This window comes from Xenopus laevis, chromosome 5S, assembly GCF_017654675.1.
Source record: "Xenopus laevis strain J_2021 chromosome 5S, Xenopus_laevis_v10.1, whole genome shotgun sequence".
Lineage (NCBI taxonomy): Eukaryota > Metazoa > Chordata > Amphibia > Anura > Pipidae > Xenopus > Xenopus laevis.
Window position 1 is genome coordinate 65940016 of NC_054380.1, and position 23896 is coordinate 65963911.

Consider the following 23896-nt stretch of genomic DNA (forward strand, 5'->3'; position numbering starts at 1 on the left):
ATCCAACATGCACTCTTCTAATTGGGACTAAAACTTCTTCCCTTGTGAGTTATTTGTTGTTAAGAGATACTGGAAAAGGAGCTCTGCAATGGCAAGTCCCAAAGTGTACAGTCAATACTGACTAGTTACAAGGTGACTAGTTACAAGGCTAAAACTTGAAGTCCCATAAAACACGTCTCAAATCAAACTGTTGAACAAATTTGTGAAATACTTAATTCAAAGTGGATTTCTTTTCGCTCAATCATTTTACTAGCTTGTGTTTGTCCACAGAAGGCACTGTTGCATTAAATCTTTAGTGATTTTCACGTAGATGGATATTAGCATATTAAACGCGACAAGGTTTACACAACATGAAATTACCAAACCAGGTAATATGTTATATTATTGACCCTCACCCCCAATGTGATAGCCAGCAGGGTCCCCGTCAAGGGGGTTAAGGGGTACTGCTGTCTCGGGCCCAGATGGTTTGGGGGAGTTAAGGGGGCCTGGCCGAGCTGCACTTACTTGCATAACAGGGCCCCTGCTGTCAGTGAGCTGTAGACTTCGGAAGGGAGGGTGGGCTGGAGCCTCAGATCCTGCATCTTGCTTCCTGTGCTCTGATTCGACAGTGAAGTGTAAGTCCCAGTAAAGTGGCATGGGGATTGGATGGGTGAAGTTTGAACCACCCCTCCAGTTTATCCCATCACCATGCGGCTTTACTGGGACTTCACTGGTGTATCAGAACACAGGAAACTGAAGATACAGGAACCTGAGCTCCCTGGCTAATGTATTTTTAAAAATAACTTGTAGGAGCCCTGGCCACTAATGATTTTTTTAAATAACTAGTAGGGACCCTGGCACCAATGTTTTTTTATAACTTGTAGGTGGCCCGTGGCCTCCACTGTTTTTTTTTTTCTTTAACTTGTAAGGGGCCCTGACCACCAAAATTTGTAGCCCCCCCAAAGATCTTTTTTTTAAGTTGTAGGGGGGAACTTAATGTTTTTACACTTGTGTCTTGTGTGGCCTTCGTACTGATGGGTGAGGGAGGGGTGGCAAGGGAGGCCCCGTAATTTCTGATGGTAGCCCTGATAACCAGTTCAGTGTTAGTAGTTAGAGAGAGGTCTCATAAGCCTAGCTGTTAAAATACCAGCCAAGCTCAGGTTAGGTATTTCAACATACTTGCTGGTAACTATGTAATAGTTATTCAATCTGGCCACCTTCGATTCACCCCTTTCTGCCCTCCTTTCCCAGTTCCTATTCTCACTAAATCCTCAAACTAACTGCTGTCATGCCCCTTAGTATGGCAACTCCATTGGTCCACAATTGAAAGGAGTACAAAGGTTATACTCACAAGATCCCCAGCCAATTCCATGCTTGACAACACCACTCTGTCCCATCAATGTCATGACTCAGCCCTGTTACAATCATGAATTTCCAGGCAGGCCAATAACACCTTATATAAACAGTAACACTTATCCACCAAGTCTCCATTCCCATCACTATTAATAAATTGAAAACACTAATACTAGAACTGATAAGGACTGAGATCAAAAACAAACAGAGCATACTATCATTTAATCTTTATAAAAGACAAGTTTATACACTCCTCAACTGACTGTGGGGGAAATTTGCACAAGTGCAGCAATGCCATCTTAAAGGACCCCTATAATTTTTTCTAGGGTAACAGTATACTGTATTTAAATGTGTATAAAACACTATTCACGCTTGAAGAATACAGAAGGCGTAAGAGGCTGAGCATTACAGATTACCAGAAGCTTCTCAAAACCCTGAATAATTTGTTCACTTCGGGCTACAAATCTTTTTGTTCTTAAAGAAGCACATTTGTTTTGCTTTTGGATTATTCATGCAGAGAACATTGACAGATGTGAATAAAATATAACAACAGGTAAGTTGGGTAAAGAAAACAGCAGGTGGTATATGAACAATAGGCAAAGTTTGTATTCTATTGATGATGTTTTTTAACTTCCTTATCTCCAAGCCTCCACTGTCACTCAAATAAAGTATATAAAAAGATGTAGCAAACACTAAGGGTAACCCTTCAGGCATCAACAAATTGAAGAAGTAAAGCTATAAAACAGTTATAATAAAGACAAAAGTTATTGTGATCCTTTTACAGCTTTGCTGGAAAGCTTTTATTTCTGCCGAAAATGTGAGCTTTATGTACTTTTTTGACTCATAAACAAGTTAAATCTTGTTAATGGCTAAAGAAGATGTGGTTTCATTCATGCATTTCTGTGTGGGAGATCCAACCAAATAAGCTGTGTTTTTAAACCAAGCTCTCTTTAGAAGGGATTTCCTACCTTTAAAGGGGTTGTTCACCTTCCAAACACTTTTTTCAATTCAGTTGTTTTGAGATTGTCCCCAGAAATAAAGACTTTTTTCAATTACTTTCCATTATTTATTTTTTAAGTTTTTTTCCAAAATCTAAGTTTAAAGTTGAATTTTCCTGTGTCTGGTGTTTCAGTCTGGCAGCTCAGTAATTCTGGCGCAGACTCTAAACTGTTACAATTTTGCAACATTTAGTTGATACATTTCTCAGTAGCATCTCTGGAGTATTAGCAACTAATTCTAACAGCTGCCTGTAAATGAAACCCAGAGATTTTGCTCAGCAGGGACAAAGATAAGAAATGTGTCAACTAAATGTATCAATTTAGAACAGTTTACAGGATCGGCGACCCCCCCTCCCAGAGCTGCCTTAGAAGGAGAGAAATTACACTTTACACTTCAATATTAGAAAAACCGTCAAACATAGAAAATAGAAAGTCATTGGAAAAAGTTATTTCTGGTGATCTATCTGAAACCAAGTAGTTGTTTGAAGGTGAACAACCCCTTTAATTTCAAATCCTCCCTATGACATACAGGGTGAATTCTCCACTCATTTTTACAAAGGAGATTCGTCTGACTTAGCAGCTACCTACTTGACTACAACTCCTCAGTTGTTAGAGAAGCAAACTATATTTGTAACAATTAATAAGCAATTACCTTTCTTTCCCTTCTGGCTTTCCACCTACCACACCAGCCCAGCTCTCACCCTTGTTGTGTGCCATCACCCTTAGAGCATAAAACTGCTTTAGAATGTCTTTAGTTCAAACCACTGTAGAATAGTATAAGGTTACCAGCCTGCACACCCTGGCTCTCTGTATCGTGAATGCCCGGTGCCCAGTGAAGAAGGCTTCAGGATCCTCCAAAAATTGTGAGTATAATAAATTCAACCGGCACTCAGGTCAAAGTCCAAGCAGGTACAACCCTTGCTACATAGCAATTGTTGTCCATGCTTGGACTCTGACCTGAGTGCCGGTTGAATTTATTACCCTCTAGTTCAAACCACACATGTTGATGTATGAGATTCTGTGACATACACTATAACAATACCCTTTGGTAGGGGAGTAGGGCCCCGCTAATTTAGTACAGGTATGTGACCTGTTATCTAGAATTCTCAGGGCCTGGGGTTTTCTGGATTAGGGGGTCTAAAACAGAAGTTTACTAAAAAATTGTTTTGCATCCAACAAGGATTAATTGTTTTAATATTACAGAGAAAACGGAAATCTTTTTTTAAAAATGTGAATTATTTGATTAAAATGAGAATCTATGTTGGCTTTCCCCAATTTTGAGGTTTGCGGATAACGGTCCCCATACCTTTAGTATAAAGCCCTGTGATACCTTATCATGGCCCCATCACTAATATATCTTTAGAGGAAACAATTATTAGGTACAGGAAATCCTAACATGCTGGCAAGGCAAAGGAACATGCCTGATCTCCACCAAGCTAGAATATGCGTATCCAATCTTTTGCTACCACTCTCTGCCTTAACCAGGGGAATACCAACCCCCTGGCTGAGTAAGATGCTTTCTATGATAAAATGACCTCCTAACCGGTCCTATAGCAAACCTTGCACATTTTATAATATTACTTTCTATGGCTGCTTTTGAGTGCTCCATTTTTTGGTCGAGTTTGGTTGACCATCATCTTAATGGTGCAGATCCTACATTGGGTCAGGTACCCACAGAATACCCTCAAAGCACCCTACCTGTGTGAAAAAGTATATTTTCCCCTGACCTGGTTAATCTGCCTCTGGAGTCAGTTCTAGGCTATGTTGAAGTCACTACCGTCTCAAATTCCTGGGTCGGGCTAGAGTTAGAGGTAGGACAGGTAGGGTTGTGTAGCTAGGAGGGGATTGGCATATAGTAGGTCTGGAATGGGGGGGGTCTGCCCAACTAGACCTGCGCAAGACTCCACCTGCAAGCAATCATGTCATCCTGATCGGGATTCTATAAGTAATGGAAGATTTTATGGAAATAGAAGATGTTTTGGCATTTTGAGGAAAAGAACTAGTAAAATTGATTGTGCATGTTATTTTTTACACATTTTTTGAGACAATTTTCTGAATCTTTCTGGTTAATTGCAGTCGAAGGACTGTGTAATGTAGTAATCACCCAGTGTGTGGTACTCGAAGCTTAGAAAAAGTTTCAATATAAGCAATAATGGTTCCACTAAAGCTAGGATGTAATATATATACAGTATTTATATTTACATTAGATAAATACTTTTAACAACGAAGATACAATATAGTTGCCAGAGAATACAGGTTAACACAGGGCTGAGCAAAATATTGCCTAACTAAATATTACTGGACCCCCCAGGAAATACATTTTTGGACCCCCAATACATTCAGAAGTTGTCCTGTTTAACAATATCTATTGAAATTGCTCATTAAATAGGGCCTCATGGGTCCCCTCTACTCCTGTGCCTCCATGAAGCCGTAGGGTCTGCTTTCTCTGTAGTAACAAAACTGGTCAGAAGCCAGTCAGGTAATGGAAATAACAGTAGGTATAAATGTAAACTAAATAAGTGGGGTGGTGGAGTACAGTAACATTTTTCAGATGCACTGCTAATTAAAATATATGTATATTCTCACCCCACTTGTTGCTGTTTATGGGGCAAGATATAGTCTAACATACTGGCCTGCTCTTGCTTCAAAGGAAAAGTATTTTCATTTCATGGTTGTCTGACCATTGTTACACTTTACAATACTTAACTTATTATTACACAAGGTTTTTAAATATACAACTATTGCATTACAATCACAATGACCCTTCAAATATTGCTCTTTAGCACAGTAGAACATATTTTCTGTTTAACTCTTTTACAAGCTATTTCATTGTCTTCAAGATTAACAATCAGACTAAAAGCAAATAATGCTGGTTTGATCCCCATGAAGTCAGTGCCTAGTTTGCTGTCAGCTTCATATATGGCATGGAAATTACAATCCTTTTAGCTTTGAGATTATAAAATAAAAGAAAAAAAAAAAGAGTCATTCATGTCACAGGCAACTTTTCCAAAAGTGACACATATGTGGAGTAAAAGGTCTTTGTGCCTAAAGGTGGCCATACATGGGCCGATAAAAGCTGCCGACAGAGTCGGCAAGATGTTGATCGGGTAGGGGTAAAAATCCCGTTGCATGGCGGACTGCATCTGTTCGTTGATGCGGTCCCGCAATCCGATCACCCGTTATGATCTGATCATGGGGCCCTAGGGCCCACGATTGGATCAGCCCGATATCGCCCACCTCAAGGTAGTCATATCGGGGAAAGAAATCGCCAAATGAGTGGATATCTATGTCTATAGTCACCTTAAAGGGGGATGTAATAACAGCCATTAATTAAAAAAAAATATGGGAAAAAATCCTGTGAAAGAACACTTTTCTCTTTTATGTGGGTTTTATCTAGTATTTGTGAACCCACAAACAAATGTAGGGACCATTCCTTGAACTTCCTACAGTACTTCTTATTTTTGTGTCAAAGAAAAATTTGCCACTTTTAACAAAGTACTCAAGGCACAACTAGGGGTAGGCACAAGCTTAGGATGCAACAGTGGGCGAATGTCTAGTCACATACATTTTCTGTCTGCATTACACTAGTTCAGGGTCCTGAAAGATTGTAGGATGCCTGCATTACACAAGCGGGGGTCTGTGGTTCTTTCCCTGCCTTGTACTGGGTGGGTGGGGAAGCATACGAGCGCAGATGGTTCCAGCTCCATTACTACTTGGCCAGCTATGGAGGGAACTGTGTGCAACTAAAATGTGCAAAAAGTTTTGTTGTCATTTACAGTATTTACATTGTATTTATCAAGAAACCCATTATCCAGAAAGCTCCAAATTACAGAAAGGGAATCTCCCACAGAGTACATTTTAAACTATTAATTCAAATGTTTTAATATGTTTACCTTTTTCTTTTTAATGATAGATAAGGACTTTGTGCTTTATCCTAACTGAGTCATGTGAATCAATATTGGTGGCAAAACAATCTTATCCAAAATGCTCCGATCCTGGGGTTTTCCAGATAAGGGGTCTTTCAGTAATTTGGATCTGTATACCTTAAGTCTACAAAAAAAATGATTAAAACATTAATTAAACCCAATAGGATTTATTTGCCTCCTTTTTTTTAAAAGTGATTCAGAACTTTCTGGATAATGGGTTTTCAGATCCTATACCTGTATATTCCAGGCCGGATTTGTGGAAAGGCCACCTAGGCCCGGGCCTAGGGCGGCAGGATTTTAGGGGCGCGGCATGCTGCCCAAGCACACCCACATTATTTAGAAATACAGGGGATGCGCAAGAGACAATTATTTTTTAAATTTGATGATGAAATTTTGCACGAATAAAATGGATGGGACAGGGGCGACGAACAGCAGTGGGCCTAGGGGCACCCACTATGTAAATCCGGCCCTGTGTATATTATATTTCAAGTATGCTGTTAATATGATAAAAACAATCTGTCTGTTCCAGACACTGTTGTGTGCAGATTACACTCTTCCAGCAAGTAAATTTTACTGTGCTAGCAGTGCCCATATAAAGTATCTCCTAGACCCCTCCATTTAACAAGTCAGTTAAGTGTGAGGGGCCACTGGTTAAATCTAAAACACTCATTGGGAAGCAGACATATTGTATAAAAACCCTGATTCTCAATCTTTCATTTATGAAAGCATGAGTGATACATGAACCATCATGTTATGAAAGGATTATTAATTGTAAACACCATGTCATATTTTAATATATAATGAGAAACATGAAGAACATGACACAGCTTCTCTACCTCACTGGCACACAACATTAAAAAGTTAAGGAAATACATTTTATTGGTTTTTCGCCTGCTGTTATTTCACAACTGCAGTTTACTTTAGAAGCACGTTTCTGTAGAAATATATGACCTAACAAAAGCACAAGGCAGCAGATAAAAACACCTGCATGTGATTTAGGTATAGTGTTCCTACTTGCCAATGAACAATTTATCAATGCCAAATATATATTTCCTACACCCTATTAATTGACCCATAATGCATGTTGTGACAAACCCAAGTTAAGAGATTATTGGAAATGTCGGTTTTGAACGCCAAATAAATCCGGATACGCAAAATATTTTTGGAACGTTTGCAAGCTAAAAAAAGTAACAGTGTATATTAAAATCAACTAATTTTAAGTGAAATATGCAGTGCAATATCTTTATAGCAACCAAACAGGTCTTTGCGCGCATGTTATACTGACGCTACCATCTTACTTTGAGCTCTGAGCTACGTGTGTATAAATACAGTATATATTTATACAGGGCCACCATCAGGGGGGCACAGGGGGTACAGCTGTACCAGGCCAGCACCAAAGGGCTGGCCGGCTGTGTTGCACTTTTTAAATTAGCAGGTTTACACTGAAAAAATTTAAGTGACTTAAATAATGTTGCATTAAATATATATACAGGTATGGGGCCTATTATACAAAATGCTTGTGGTTTTCCAGATAAGGGGTCTTTATTTAATTTGGACCTGCTTCTATAGTAAGGTTATAAGGCATATCACTCCACATTACAGAAAACTCCTGGTTTTAGCTATTCCAAACTAAAGATCCAGAAATTGTATATGAGCAAGAAATAAATCTTAGTTTACAAGGTTCAGGGCACAGGGATCATAAAAATTCTGCAGTGGGTTCCAGTAGGTTCTCTATAAAAATATGCAAGTGGGATAGTTTTTTGACAATAATCACCAAAGAACGCAGCCTGTTGCTTGCTTAGCTGACAAGTCCTTGTGAAGGCCACTTTCAGTGAACACCTTATGAGCTGTGTAAGTTTTAATGAAATCCTAGTACAAAATATAAGGTTAGAGGTATTAGAAGTCACTGAGGAATTCAGTCGCCACATAAAGGCAGGAGACTGCAGGCCAAGTGTATCTATATAGGTCATGGAAGTCCAAGGTGAATTTGACCCTCCAATTTTAAAGTAGGATTAACATAATTTTTTTATATCAGATAAGACCCAATAACCCTTTTATATTCCTGCCATGCCAGCATTAGCTGCATCTTCTTTCCACACTATTATGTATCTGCACCCACTTCCTTGGCAGCTATTTCCCATTTAGCTCAAGCAAAACCCAGAACATGGAGAAAAACCTGGCAAACTTATGTATACTCAACTAAGAAAGTATTCATACATTTACATTTCTGAAAATGCCTCAGTATGTCACCTTTGAACCTGTGTTTAATAAAGATCAGATAAAAAAGACATTTATTAATGATAATTTTTGCCGATGCTTCAATAACAATAAAAAGTTAACTGTTTGAATATGTATTGCACTATGCAAAAGGATCATGGTTTTGATACTCTTCATCCATCTGGAATTAAAAGACGTTGTCCCTATATTGCACAGGGAGGTTAGTAGTTGATACTCGTAGCTGTTTAGAAACATCTCATAACGTATGTAGCCAATAATCTTAATTTGTGACTGTCTGATACATTGCAATTTGTTGGTATTTTATATTTGCAGCTTTTTTTCTAGAAAACTCAAGGAGATAAAACACAAAGAACTAAGGCAGATCACTTCATAATACAATGACAATTTACTGCAACTTCGACACACATGGCCTTACGCGTTTCGGGAACAGAGTCCCTTAATCAAAGCCTATGATTAAGGGACTCTGTTCCTAAAAAGCGTAAGGCCATGTGGATCCATCCATTGTTGTAATAAATTCTCTTCTTTTATCCGGAGTGCCGCCTATCTGTTCATATCCCTATTTATCACAGCTGAGGCGCTGGTGGCTTAGCACCCGGTTCCAGAGTGGAGCAAGTGGAGAAGTAAGGCCCACGGGGGTGAGTTTTGGAGCGGCTTATTATTTAACTTTGACACACAGTTGCAATTAGCACATTCCCGATTATTATAATGGCAAATAATCCCCAACAACTCCCAACATTTTCCTAAGAACAGCTGTAGGCATAAAAAATCACCACATATAAATTACTAGGAAAGAGGATCTCCTCCCTCATTTGATCTGACGAACTGGAAATCAGGTTTTATGATTTCACACCCAAATCTGGCAGTACAAGAAAGCACTTACAGGGCATGGAAAAGTAACATGATTATTGCAAAGCCAATACACTGTACAACTAAAACAACCCAAAGAATTTGAATTAAAGCAGTACTTTTACAGATGGTTTTTTTTATTAAATGTTAAAATTTTGCAGTAGAACACCTCATGTGCTCCTTAAATGTCATGTATCTCCCACACAAAACCTGGCATAACACAAACACTGCAATAATTTATGACTGTTTCTGCCTATAAGCAAAGCATGTTTTAGAAGCAGATAACTCCAAAAACTATATATTTAAAAAAGAAGGCATCCTAGTAATTTCACTTTGGGAAGACAGGTTTTTCTGCATAAAATACCAAACAACATTATCTTTCCTTCATAAAGTACCCTTGTTGATGAACCAGTTTGAGAACAATCCCTGTGAGAGAATGCCCTTCCCCCTTTAAGGCTGCTCAAATTCTACTGCCCTAAAAGGAGAACTATATCCCCGAATAATGTAGGCCTCTAGAAAAATATATTTCATAAAACATGTAAATAACCCCTTTTCATTATAATATAGTTTTTAGTAGTAGGTCACATGAGCCAATGATTGGACAAGGTTTTGTCTTTTACTCTCACACTTCTTCCTGTTACAGCTAGAGCTGCAGTATTTCTGGTCAGGTGATCTCTGAGGCAGCACAGAGAATATTGTGAAATGGGGGCTCCAAGGAAAAAATGTAAAAGGGCAATATTTACTCATATTCTTGTTTGGTAAGATTCTTTTATATGCCACTTAATATGAGATAAACTATCTGTTGCTTAAAAATTCATTCTGTGGATATAGTTTTCCTTTAAGGAAATATACAGCCAGAGCACCCCCAGGTAACACATCTGCCACTAAGTGCTTGCAACATTTTCCTGGCCATAATTACAAAACATTCAAATGGGGGTCCTATAATTCTGTATATATATATATATATATATAGGAAACATTTAACATGTTGGCACTGCTTGTGAAGTAGCTTAATGGGTCTACTCCTGTGAATTGTGGTTTTGATCCACATTATAGTATTGTTATAGTAGTGATTGCATTGAAATATTAGTATTGCTTTAATGTGTACAAAGTTATTTTTTAACATTTACACAGTGACTGTATTAAAAGAGGTGCTTGCCAATATTCCTGTGGCAAGTACTTTCTGACATTTTGTAGCAAAACATGGAAGATAAAACACACTGTGTGTCTTTGCCCTTAGGGTCTGATTATACATGAAATATTGCATACCTTTGCATAAATGGTATTTCCCTAAGGAAATTTACGTAAAATACAGGTGCATTCAATAAGGCTACTGCATTTTCGTTTTGCTGCAGGCAAAATATTTCTATAATTAATATGTTAAAAACTCCTATACACTGTTTAATACAGAAACTGCTGTTATATGAAATGAATTATACATTTTTTATTTCAAAAGAAACCCTCAAATACAGCAATCACTGCAATACTATAGTGTATGTAGATGTGTATAGTGTTGTTGTTAGGCCCATGGATGGTACATGTGGCGTTCTGTCATCATGATCTGTCTCAGGAAAAGTGACAGTAACAAAGCATGAGTATGCTACAAGCCTTAGGAAAATCTCTTAATTGGCTGGAGGTTACGCAGCAGCTTAAAAGAGAACTAACCTGCATTTTAAGGTACATTAACAAGAACTTATTTCTGCTTTAATTCCTTCCGCTTTTCCTCGCCACTAACTCTGGGCAGGGTGGTGACGTTAGGGGGGTGTTAGTGATGTCAGGGGTGGAGATATGACATGGCGATTGGGCAATCGCCATGTCAATTTCAGGGAATCCTGCCTGGTTTTCTTAAAAATCAGTCTGTCCCAGTCAAAATCAGACAGGTGGCAACCCTACATAAAGCAAAATTAAAGGGGCAGGATACCACCCGTTGTTAAACATAAACTCAATGAGTATAGCTTGTGCTGAACCAGACAAACAAGGGAACTGAAGCTACTCCATGGGGCAAATTCAGTAAAGGGCGAGGTGACTAACGTTTGCGAAAATACGCCATCAATCGGGACTTCGCCGATTTACGGGCGCAGGCGTAACTTCGCTAGCGAAGGAGATAGATTCTAGCGCTACTTTGCACTCTTACGCCAGGGCGAAGTTTCGCAAATTCTCTAAGATGCACCTTTTACTGATGTTACCTGTTCCGCCAGACTTGCTTTCGCCAGCTCAGCTCAGACCAGGCAAAGTGCAATGGAATTGTAACGGTTGGCACCCTGAATCTAGAACCAATGCCAAGCACCCTGGTCTCGGCTCGTGCTTCTGCCTGTAGCAGCAGCCTTTGGCCTCGGAAGGAGCCCTCAGCTACTCAGATGCCGCCAGGTCTTAAAACAAGAGGTGCAAGGCAAAAGGTTCTAAATAAGCGAAGGGGCACAACTGTAAGCAAAGTCTTTTGGGCAGAAGGTTGTGGTACAAAGCGTAAGGCAAAATCGTAGTCAAATCAGGCTGGGTCAAGGCAGGCAGAGAAAAGCGTAGTCAGGCTCAAACCGGGAGATCAATCAGGAAGGATTTAGCAGAAGAGGTAGAAGGATTTAGCAGAAGAGGTAGTCGGTATTCAGGCAAGGGTCAGGATCCAGAGGTCAGAATAGTCAAAAGTCAGGCAGGGGTCACAACAGGAATCAACAACAGGTTCAGACAGATAGCTTAAAGCTCAGAAATACCAGGAACAAACATCAATAACGAGCAATGCAAAACTGAATGAAGTCCCTTTAAGTACCCTTTGAATTTCGCGCCATTGCGCACTGATATCATCACGTCAGCGCGTCCGCGGGCGTGCCGATGCCCTAAGGAGCAGTAATGGTGTCCCCACCGCACCACTAGACCACCAGGGTAAGCCGATTTTGTCACAGGAATGTATAGGGCTTCTTCAATTTCTAGTTGAAAATTTTTCCCAAAAAATGCTGGCGTTACTTTTTCAGGGTGATAAGCTGCAAAAGTCCGTAAAAAATTTTTTTGGGTACCCGGGCTCCCCCATACATTTCCAAACATATGGCACATAAACTATACACTGGACACATGTGTAGGGCAATATAACAACTCTATTTTGTTTTATTAAGGTTCCCTGGGCTTGTGTAGTGTAATGTATTTGCTGCAACACATACGTCCATTCAACGTTAACTTCCCGCCGTATGCAAATTAGTCAATGCTAGCGCAACTTCGAGTCGCTTGGCGCAGTAAGACCAGTGCAACTTCGCCAAAGTTCGGTGCCCTGGACGAAACTTCGGATTTTAGTGAATTAGAGTTGTCCTGGCGAATCTACGCCTGGCAAAATGTTGCGTTGTGACTGAAGCCGGCACTTGTCGAATTTTCTGAGGTTAGTGAATTTGCCCCCATGTTTGGTCCTTGCAAGGTAGATAATTAAATTGGCTGTATGCAACCCTTTTCCTTCCCCCTTTGCAGGGCTGGATTTACACAGCGGGCACCCCTAGGCCAACTGCCGTTCGTTGCCCCTGTCCCCTTCCCTTTATTCGTGCAAATTTTCATCATCTGGACTGGAGCAATGGGGATTGGCGCTCAGGGAATTAAAAAAATTATTGTATCTCCGGCACATCCCCAGTATTTTTGAACCAATATGGGTGTGGTTAGGCAGCATGCCGCCCCCTAAAATCCTGCCGCCCTAGGCCCGGGCCTAGGTTGCCTTTCCACAAATCCGGGCCTGCTCTTTTGTTGTGACTATTTTGTTAGCAGAAGTCAATTATGCAGGGAGAGTACCTTGCACTGGCAATCTACCTGACCCAAATCTAGAAATTGGTACATCCCAAAATTATAGGAGCTAAGTTTGTCCAGGTACAGTAACCCATAGCAGTCAATAATATGTTTGCTTTTAAAAAGGTTATCAGGAAGAGCTTCCTGTTGATCGGCTGCTATAGGTGATTAGACCTATAAAAAATAACTATAAAATGTTAACTACCCCTTTAAGAATATTAAGAGAAGCAGCGGAATTCACGGGCGCCATTTTCTTCTCTTCGGTAATCTTCGGAATGAGACCGCGGAAGTGGTGCATGCGAAGTTGGAGCAATTGTCTGTTTTGCGACAACTGCGCATGCGCCGAAATTCACGTAAATTGCCAAAGCGCCGGTCTCATTCCGAGCTGAAGGTGGCGCCCGTTCACTATGCTGGACAGAATCTGCACGGAGGGGTAAGTAAAGAGTTAGGGGCATTTTGCCCTGGAGGGGCAGCTAGGCTGGGAGGGAGGAGGGGTCTATGTAGGGTAGGGGGGTAGGGTTTTTTTTTTATTAAGGGTTTGTTTCTTCTTAAAAGATTCACATCCTACCCAGAGACCAGAGACCTCCAGCTAGACAGCTCTGAATTAGAAGAATGCAGCACTGGTTCAAGAAGCATGGATTAGCAAAAAGATTACATCACCCAAGCCTTCAGGCTGCCCCCTTATACATTCCAGCAAGCACACTGCTGCCTTAACAAGGGAGAATTTGATTTGTTGATAGTAACACATGTAATGGAGCAAAGCAGTGGTCTACTGGGTGGTAGAATGCTATAGCGTTTGGGCTGCCTCTCCTATACTGTATGTTAGAGATGGTGAGGATGAGAAAGACAAAGAAAGCAGACTGACTGTCACCATGTACCCTGCACTTAATTTGCCACTAACATTTGCCCTAGGCCAACATAATTAACAACATAGCCCAGTACTGGAGACCTGTGATTTGCTTACATCACCAGAAGTGCTTCAGCGATGATTGAACCTGTACCTCTAATGGTTGTCTTCCTCTATACTTATTTGGAAAATATGATATATATTTACTATATTATATATACATTTGAGAAATGATTACACTTACTGTTGAGTTTTGACATCTTTAAAAAGAAATAAAATGCTAAAAACTGGTGAACCACTTGAGCTTATGACAATCAAGAACTGGTTGTTCACAATATAAACATGTTGCAGCTTATACAGAATTCTTTTGCAAGAAAACCTTTGGTTCAGCATACAATTCAGGTTCCATCTGCAAAACTGCTCATATCTCACATGACATTTTCGCATCCCGCCAGCGATTTAGATTCTAGCTGGTGGGAAGGCAGTTTGGGGAGATTAGCCGCCCGAAGAAGAGGCGATCTTCGTGTGTGTCTCTGCCCTAAATTATATGAAGGCCATCTCCCACTGAGTCAATTTCATGCAAATAATTTTAATTTTTAAAAATGAGTTCCTCTGTAATAATAAAACAATACTTTGTACTTGATGGTAAGTACGACTTAATGGGCATCTTTTGGGCAAAAATGTTATTCCCAAACAAAGGTGCAGGCTAATTTTAAATTGCCCCCTACCAGTGCTAGGACCCTGGCACTGTGAGGGAGCTCCCATGTTGGGGCACACGCATGCGCATAATGAGCGAGTGCCACGATCTGCTAATTATGCGCATGCATGCGAATCAGAAGCTCATTTGTGCATGCGCTTTGACTGACATGCGAGTGTCCTAGCACTGGCAGAGGGCAATTTAAAAAAAAACAAAAAAAACTACGGTTGCCCCCAACCATTGGCCCGCACCTTTGGATGGGGATAACATTTTAGTCCAACAGGGGCTCTTTAAGGTATGGAGAAAACACCAGGTCCCAAGCACTCCAGTAATATATCCTATACCTGTACTGTATTTCCTACTGATGCCTTTAGAAGTTCTTTGACAATATTTCTTCCTATTTTTTCTTCTTTTTTTCTGGCAGGGTATGCACATTCGATTTAAAAAGCTGATTTTAAATTTACATTTGGCTTTCATTGTACTGTGCATGCTCCTGGCTGAACCGGAATCAAAAGAAGACAAAAGAATTTGAAGAAGGTGGCAGCAAGGATCTTCTGAAGAAATACCCTGAGCCAGTGCAGTTTTTAGAGAAAGGGAGTCCTGGCCCAGGGTATCAGGTAAGTGCCTAACACCCCCAGTGATTTAAACTTTAGTTCTCCTATAACAAACATGCTAAAAAGGCACCAAAAACATCTCGAAGCAATTTTGCAACTGAAAGATACATTTTTCACAGTTTCTCTAATATTTAGAATTTTAAATGCTCCAGCTTCCTGGTTCAACGTCAAAGAGACGTAATACGTAAAGCCTTTGTGAATCTTGGCTGCTCTGTCTCCCAATTTGTGCATCATGCTAAGAGTTGGAGGTATGATACCATTTCTAGCACATGGAAGATTTTCAGTTTGGTAAAGGAAATGTTCTTTGGACTTTTTTAGCTCAAGCCACCCACCCCCTGTGTTATCCAATTATTTGCCGGTAACCCATATATTAAGGTTACTTATACAAATGCATTGCTGTAGTGGACATTCAATCACAACAATATCTTTGACTGCAAATTAGTGTTCACCTCTAATCTCTCCATAACTGACCTTCAAGCTGGACCACTAGTAATTTTTATGGCAGCAAAAAATACTTTCTTCTCCAGAAATTGCTTGGGTACCACTAATATAGGATTATGTCCTGATCTAACATTAACTTTATACACTCACTAAGTAACATCACAAAAATGTCTGGTACAGTATATATATTATGTAAATTGTATTAAGACCATACCTTTAACACTGGACATTTATGTTACAGACATTCTACATGGCAATCCTACAACTGGAAACAAAAAAGAGCCAAATAGTGCCTGTCATTTGTCTTTAAAAGCTGTTTTCAACATGTCATGTCAAATAACAAAAAATTCCAAGTTAAATATCCCCAACTCACATACAATACAAGCATGAAAAATGGGAAGTAAAACCAAATCCAAGCATTAGTATTTACTGTATCTGTACTCTTGTGCTACAGTGATGTCCATATAGTATGTGCACTAACCTTCATCCAGAATATCAGTTTCACCTTAGAAACTATGTGCAATTTACCACTGGATATGATTAGACTATAGGTAGATAGATCCCCTGAATTTAGAGAATCAAGCAGAAGGATTAACCAATACACATCCTAGCAATTAAAAGGATGTGGGACTCCTTGCCTTTAAACATTAACTTGTCAGAAAAACTCACAGCAGCCTAATGAACTACTTTTAATACTCAAGGTATCCATCAAATTCATGGATGGAATTCCTACTATCATACATTATTATTAGTATCTAAAGGAATGGTTACACTATGTCAGAAAAATACATAAAATAAAAAAACAGAAAAGAGCATAATAGGATTATATATATATATATATATATAATTGTTCTAATAGTCCCCTCACTCTTCCTACAAAAATCAATAATGGGTGCTGCGGTCAAATATGATATACAACCTTCAGAATGGACCCGCACTCGACAAAATTTATTTTTTGGAGTGTGGGTCCATTCAGAAGGTTATATATATGTATGTATATATATATATATATATATATTACTAAATAATATGAACCCCACCTGCAAACAGTATTAGATTAACACTGTCTACAAAATGTTTCTAAAATTTAACCAGGATGTTCAGGTTATAATGAACAGTTTAATTAAACTGAACATGAGACCATAAGGATTGGTTACTATAAATGGGGATAATAAGAATGCTTGACATATATACTGTATTATATAAAAAGTAAAGATACCTTTAACTACAAACTATCCTCTATTTACCTTTCTGTTACTGCCTTTACCAAACAGAAGGACTGGCTACCAAGGTGGCATAGTGTCAAATGGGAGGATTTTTTATTGTTTTTCTTTATTGTTTTTCTTCTAAAGCTGACGTGAGCCTGGCATATATGATTTCATGTTAAATGTTGATTGGTGTTACTCAGTATTTCTTTCTGCAGTTTTTAAAAATATATATTAACCCTATGTGCCACATACCCAAAGATGCAGAGCTTCAGTCTGCCATATGAAACAGTTTAGAAGACACAGACAAAGTGCCCAAAATTGCCCCTATTAACTTCTATGGTAGTCACCTTCAACAAGCTTGTCATGCGATTGCCAATTTGAAATGTGGAAGTTTGTGTTTATAAGCAGCAATCTGGTTACAATGTACAAGTTGAAGAGCAGCTAGTAACTCCTGACCTGTGACTGTCACTCAAAATACATACCAATACTCTTGATAATCAATGGCAATATTTAGTTTGCGCCACAGATGATATTTTCTTCTGCCTCTGACTGGAAGCAGTGTGTTTTTTTCTACTTATACCAAATTAATGTATACAATCATGTTGAAGAATCCTGACACATTCCTATCAATTACTATAACTTATATTAGCACATTTTTATAAAGTGTCAACATATTTCGCAGCACTGTAGACGGGTGTATACATTGAACTAGGGATGCACTGAATCCACTATTTTGGATTCGGCCAAATCCCAGAATCCTTCATGAAAGATATGGCCGAATACCGAACCGAATCCTTATTTGCATATGCAAATTAGGGCCCAGAAAGGAAAAAGTGAGACTTTTTTTTTACTTCCTTGTATTGTGATAAAAAGTCCCTTCCCTCCCCTAATTTACATATGCAAATTAGGATTTGGCCAGGCACAAGGATTCTTCCGAATCCCAATCCTGCTGAAAAAGGCAGAATCCTGGCCCAATCCCGAACCGAATCCTGGATTTGGTGCATTCCTACATTGAACATACAGATTACATACAAATATTGATTCATGCAGGAGGTAAAGATAGCCCTGCACAACAGAGCTCACAATCTAAATAAACTATGTAATATAACTAAATAGGATTTTTTTTTTCATAACAGAACTCAACTCTTTCACAGCCCAGCCATATCCTAGTTGTGTGACATTCAGACACTTTTTTCATGCAGGTCTGCTTCAGTCAGTTATACTGGCTGGTATCTGTCAGTTACACTATGATAGGCTGGAGTACAAATGTAAAAGGTATGGGCCTATGGGCAATGTTCCTTCCAAATACAAAATATTATTTTGTGTGCACATTTTAAACTTGTGTGAGCAGTTTTACAAAAAAAATCTAAAATACAAAATTTTGTTTTCACACAAAATTCTTTGTGTACACCTTAAACCCAGTGAGACAGACCTGCACAGAGAACATTTGGGGTGTCAGAGTTCAAAAGTTTACTTAGGCTAAATATAAGTAAATAAAATATTTCACTGAAACTATTTAGTGCTAATAACATAGTATTACTTAGGAATGTTCCAGTACTGTAAGACAACATCTTGAAGCACTCTCCTAACATCTGACCCAGTTCTGGCACTTATGATGCAGGGACAACTAGTGTAAACTGTAGCACAAAATATATGTCTGTAAGTTACAGACCCACTTGATTTCTAAGCCCTATTGAGCAGGGACCTCCTTCCACTTGTCTCTTTAACACAATAATCTTTACTGTAACTGTATTCATATAGATATCTGGCACAAAACAAAAAGCACCACAGGCAGAGGATCTAATATCTGGAATGCTTACGTCTGCAAGAAAAAAAACATTTAAACATTTAATAAACCCAAAAGGATTGTTTTGCCAGCAACACAGATTTATGTAGCTTAGATACAAGTACATTAAGTACAAGATGCTGGTTTATTATTACCAAAAACGTAAATAATTAAAGAAATAAGTTTAACTGTTTACTTGGAGACTCCAGCCCTTTCTGTCTTTCAGCAACAGAAAAGGTTGTAAGGTGCCACATACACTCAGATACAATGCAATGAGGGAGCTTACCCCATTAATTGTGACCATCTGTGCATCTATATTTGGGGGGGGGGAGGTGCAACCGCAACCCTCCCTTTGACAGGACTACTGGAGGGTTGCATCCCCCTGAAATATTGATGCACAGGTGCTCACAATAAATGGGGTACCCACCTCACTGCATTACAATTCACTGTGTATGGCTCCATACAAATGTTCTAATTGCTGTTTGCACAGAATTCTACCTGTCTTTTAGTACTTTCTGGATAACTAATCCTATACCTGTACAGGTATGGGACTTGTTATCCAGAATGCTCGGGACCTGGAGTTTTCCAGATAACGGGTCTTCATACCTTAAGTCTACTAGACAATCATGCAAACATAAAATAAACCCAATTTTGCTTCCAATAAGGATTCATTATATCTTAGTTTGGATCAAGTACAAGCTACTGTTTTATTATTACAGAGAAAAAGGAAATCATAATTTTAAATTTGGATTATTTAGATAAGATGGAGTCTATGGGAGACAGACTTTCTGTAATTTGGAGCTTTCTGGATAATGTGTTTCCGGATAATGGGTCCCACACCTGTACTAACAAAATGGTACAACTGAATCATATTTAAGCAGTGCTGTTTTCAGACTCCACCTTGACGTTTATAACATTCTGTTCCTCCAAATAGTTTGTTTCATTCTCTACTTAAATATCTATTTGTGCCCAACTAAATTCCTTATCTAAGGACAGCAGTAATGAATACAATAGCATTCCTTTGCCTTCCCAAGTCTTTGACCGATGACAGCAGGTCACAAGTATTTACTGAAGTGCTGATATAAAAGAAAAGGATATTACATTTAAAACAATGGAGTAGAACAATAAAAGCCCGTAATTCATATCCTATTACATCTGCTGGTACCGAGAATTACAGCATGCAAGAATGTATGGATGCCCAAGTGCACTATAAATTACTGTGAACAGTATTTGTACAATCAGCATTTAGCTAGGCCCTGTGCACCTGCATCACCTCTCCTTCACCTGAGAGATGCCTTCAGTTTCATGGAAATTTCATACAGCATTTTTTTAATACTGCACTAGGTTGAAAACTCTAAGCCCTTTTTTTGTGTCAGGGCCCAAATATGGGTCAGCCTGTTGTTTAGCGTTAGTAATCATGATCCCCTTTGATAAAAGAATGTTTCAACTAGCAGTACACAATAAGCAATTAAAACAATATATACTGTATAATTAAAACTTAGTCTAAATGGCATGTTTCAATATAAGGGAATTCTTCTTGCAGATGAACCAGGGATGAGACAGCTCTAATGATGGTAAAGAAAAACAGAAGAGACTTTACCTGCTGCTCTTGTCGGAAAGGCCTGGAGAAGGTGGAAATGTAGATATATGATCCAAAGTTTTTCTCTTGCTCTTCTTCAGTCTCCAGCTCCCAAATGTTTTTTTCTTGGTTTCTGCTGGTGAGGATGGTAATTCTAAATCTTTAGGGGAGCAAAGCTCGTTTGAGGGCATCTCCATCACCTCTTCCACATCATCCTCTGAGCGCCTCCTGCTATCCTGCGATGTCTCCATAGTAACCCCATTATATTCATCCCCGGAACGACTTTTAGAGAAAAACCATCCCAGTTTGCGCAGGCCGCTCTTCTTTCCCTTCTCCATAGTGACAGAGAATTCCAGTAATAAAGCAATAGATATCCTAGTAAGCACTGTGAGGGACCCCTTGCAGAGCAGCAACGTGGTGGCAACAAATTTATGTGTGTAAAAACATTACCAAAAAGGCTTAGTATTTATGCCACAGGGATGTCCTTTAGCACAGTACACTTGTACCTCAGGAGACAATTAATCCCATAAGGAGAATGTCAGTGATTAAAGACAACTCCCATTTCGAACTGGCCTGTAGCTTTACCTGATCTGTAACGCTTTCCTTCCACTACACAGTATGTCGCCCCTGGATAATAAGTTTTCCGACACCCCAGAAATATGTTCACCTCCACCAGGCAGGATCCTCAAGCTCTAAACTCAGTTCCCAGCACTTGTAACAGCAGCAGCATACACAAAGCGTGTGGGATCAGCTGCTCACATGGAGGTGGGGCATTCCAGCAGAGCTCGGGTTACCTCCATTCCCTGAGGCCTGAACATGGGAGGAGGTGTGATCATCTCAAAGTTACAGAAACACCTAGGGACTGTATGATGAGGTGGTTTATTTTTTCTCTCAGGCTGCTGTGCTTATAATTCAATTCAGGCATTCACAAAGGGGGCACATTCCCCTATAGCAGGGCAAGAACAAGAGATTCAATCGAGTTTCCTATAAAAAAAAAATAGCAGAACGAAAAGCCCCCCAAATCTGCATACAATTACACACACAAATAATTCAATGCAATGGCAACCCTTTGGCGTTTATGCTCAACTCCCAGTAACCCTTTCAATGTGTAATGTGAGAGATTGCTGTGACATCTTGTACAAAAAAAGATAGGAGTGACAGATGGAGGTGGGCCAGATCCACAAAGTCAATAATAAATGACAATATTTACTTAGGGTCGAATATCGAGGGTTAATTAACCCTCGATATTCGACCGTCGAAGTAAAATCCTTCGACTTCGAAGGATTTACCGCAATTACTTCGATCGAACGATTGAAGGAAAAATCCATTGATCGAACAATTTTCCTTCAATCAGAAAATTGTTAGGAAGCCTATGAGGACCTTCCCCATAGGCTAACATTGATTATCGGTAAGTTTTAGGTGGCGAAGTACTTGGTCGAAGTTTTTTTGAAACGAGACAGTACTTCGACTATCGAATGGTCGAATAGTCGAATGATTTTTAGTTCGATAAGTCGTAGTCGAAGTAGCCAATTCGATGGTCGAAGTAGCCAAAAAAACCATTAGAAATTCGAAGTATTTTTTCTTCTATTCCTTCACTCGAGCTAAGTAAATGTGCCCTATGGCATTCAGCCCATCTGTACCCAACATTTTCACCAAAGTACAAGCCTGCCAGAGGGCCCCAAAATCAAGCGATCTGAGACTGAGCTGTAAAGAAACATGATACTGTTGTACTACAACAGTCAAAACCATACTTACCAGGAGAGGCAGCCTAAAATTCCACATATTGGGATTAACACTGTATGAAGATCGAAAAAATAAAAAAAAAGTCAAATTGCTGCTGTGATCAGTGTGTGTGTGTATGGATGCTGGGTTCATTTGGAGTGGGTGAACTTGATGGACTTTGGTCTTTTTTCAAACCAATCTAACTATGTAACTAAATGTTTTTAATTATTTAGCTTTTTGTTCAGCAGCTGAATTTCAGCAGCTTTCTGGTTTCTATGGTTCAATTTACCCTAGCAACCAGGCAATGCTTTGTATGATAGACTGAATTATGAACAGGGGGAGGGCTGAATAAAAAGATATGTAATAAAAATAATAAAATAACTTAGAAATGATGAGAAATAAAAACGAGGACTAGTTGAAAAGTTGCTACTGGCCATTCTATAACATACTAAAGTTGAACTATCATAAGCAAACAGACAACTAGAAATAATATATGTGCACTATATGGGTTGTATGAAAAGGTTTATGCAGAAAGCCACCCAGTACACTATACTGTATATACAACATAGTTAATAATTAAAATATTTCTACTAGGAGACCTTTTGGGATACTTTATGAGCAGGACTGAGAAACAGGAAATGAACTACAGCGCTGCAATTAAATATAGAAGACTTTATGGGAAGTGATATACCCACAATAAAACATTATTATACCAAAATAAATACAGAGGAACCAGTGATGTAACTAAATGTTACTGGGCCCCACAGCAAATTCATTTTAGGGCCCCAAACATATGCAGAGGTTGTCCTTTTTTACCAATATATGTTGAAATTGCTTATTAAGTAGATTCTCATGGGGCCCCTATACCTCCTGGCCCCCCTGCAGCTGCAGGGTCTGCTTCCTCTGTAGTTACACCCCTGAGAGGAACTCAGAATGTAGTGAGTTCCCTTTGTTCTGCAATGAGTCACAGGTAGTCATGTCCCACTAACAGCACAATAAAGCATACTCACTCAGTTACACACATGCATTATTCATATAAAAACATGTCTTCTGTTCCTTACACGCTGTCTCAGTTTGACAGTGGTAAAATGACTATGAAGATTTCATTCATCCAGGTCATGGTATATCTAATATAAGTAATTCATATATGACAGTGGTAAAGTTTTTAACAATCTCTCGCAATAGTAACCCTGTAATATAGCATTTGTACCTAGCACAGAGTACATACAGAAATTACATTCTGGGGATGACACATTGTTTTGCATTTTTGGTAATTACTGTTAGATATACAGTACCTGACTTCTACTGCCCCAAGAAGAGTTATTATATGTATTTCTTTTTGTTTTGTTTTTTTTGGTACTGCTGCTGTACCTTAAAAATAACAGCAATTTCCACTAAAAAGTCCATTCCCAGGATATTGGGTCCTAGGGATGGCATTTTTGCTTTATTTAGAAAGGTGATAATGGTATGGTAATAATACTGTATTAATAGGATGGTATACTATGCCACATAATCCCAACAGGTAGATTGCAATCTATGAGTAGATCTTTTTTGTATTGATGATCACACATGTCACCCACCCCCACACCCTGTTCGTAGTTGATGTACCTTGAAGGGGTTGTTCACCTTTGAGTTACCTTTTAGTATGATGTAGAGAGTGATATTCTGAGACAATTTGCAATTGGTTTTCATTTTTTAGTATTTGTGTTTTTTTGTTAGTTTTTTTTTTCAGCAGCTCTCTGGTATGCAGTTTAAGCAATTTGGTTGTTAGGGTCCAAATTACCCTAACAACCAGGCACTGACTTGAATAAGAGACTGGAATCTGAATAGGGGAGGGACTGAATAGAAAGATGAGTAATAAAAAAGTAGCAATAACAATATATAGCCTTACAGAGCATGTATTTTTAGATGG

At 39.1% G+C, this 23896-nt stretch overlaps 1 protein-coding gene across 1 annotated transcript in view; it reads right to left on the reverse strand.

The window, feature by feature from the left end:
- Positions 1-20987, reverse strand: part of crybg1.S (crystallin beta-gamma domain containing 1 S homeolog) — a 164099-nt gene extending 143112 nt beyond the window's left edge. The window contains exon 1 of the mRNA XM_018265409.2: positions 20284-20987. Coding sequence (XP_018120898.1) covers positions 20284-20600 — 317 coding nt within the window. The 5' untranslated portion in view covers positions 20601-20987. The remainder of the gene's footprint in view (positions 1-20283) is intronic.
- Between the last annotated feature and the right edge of the window lie 2909 nt (positions 20988-23896).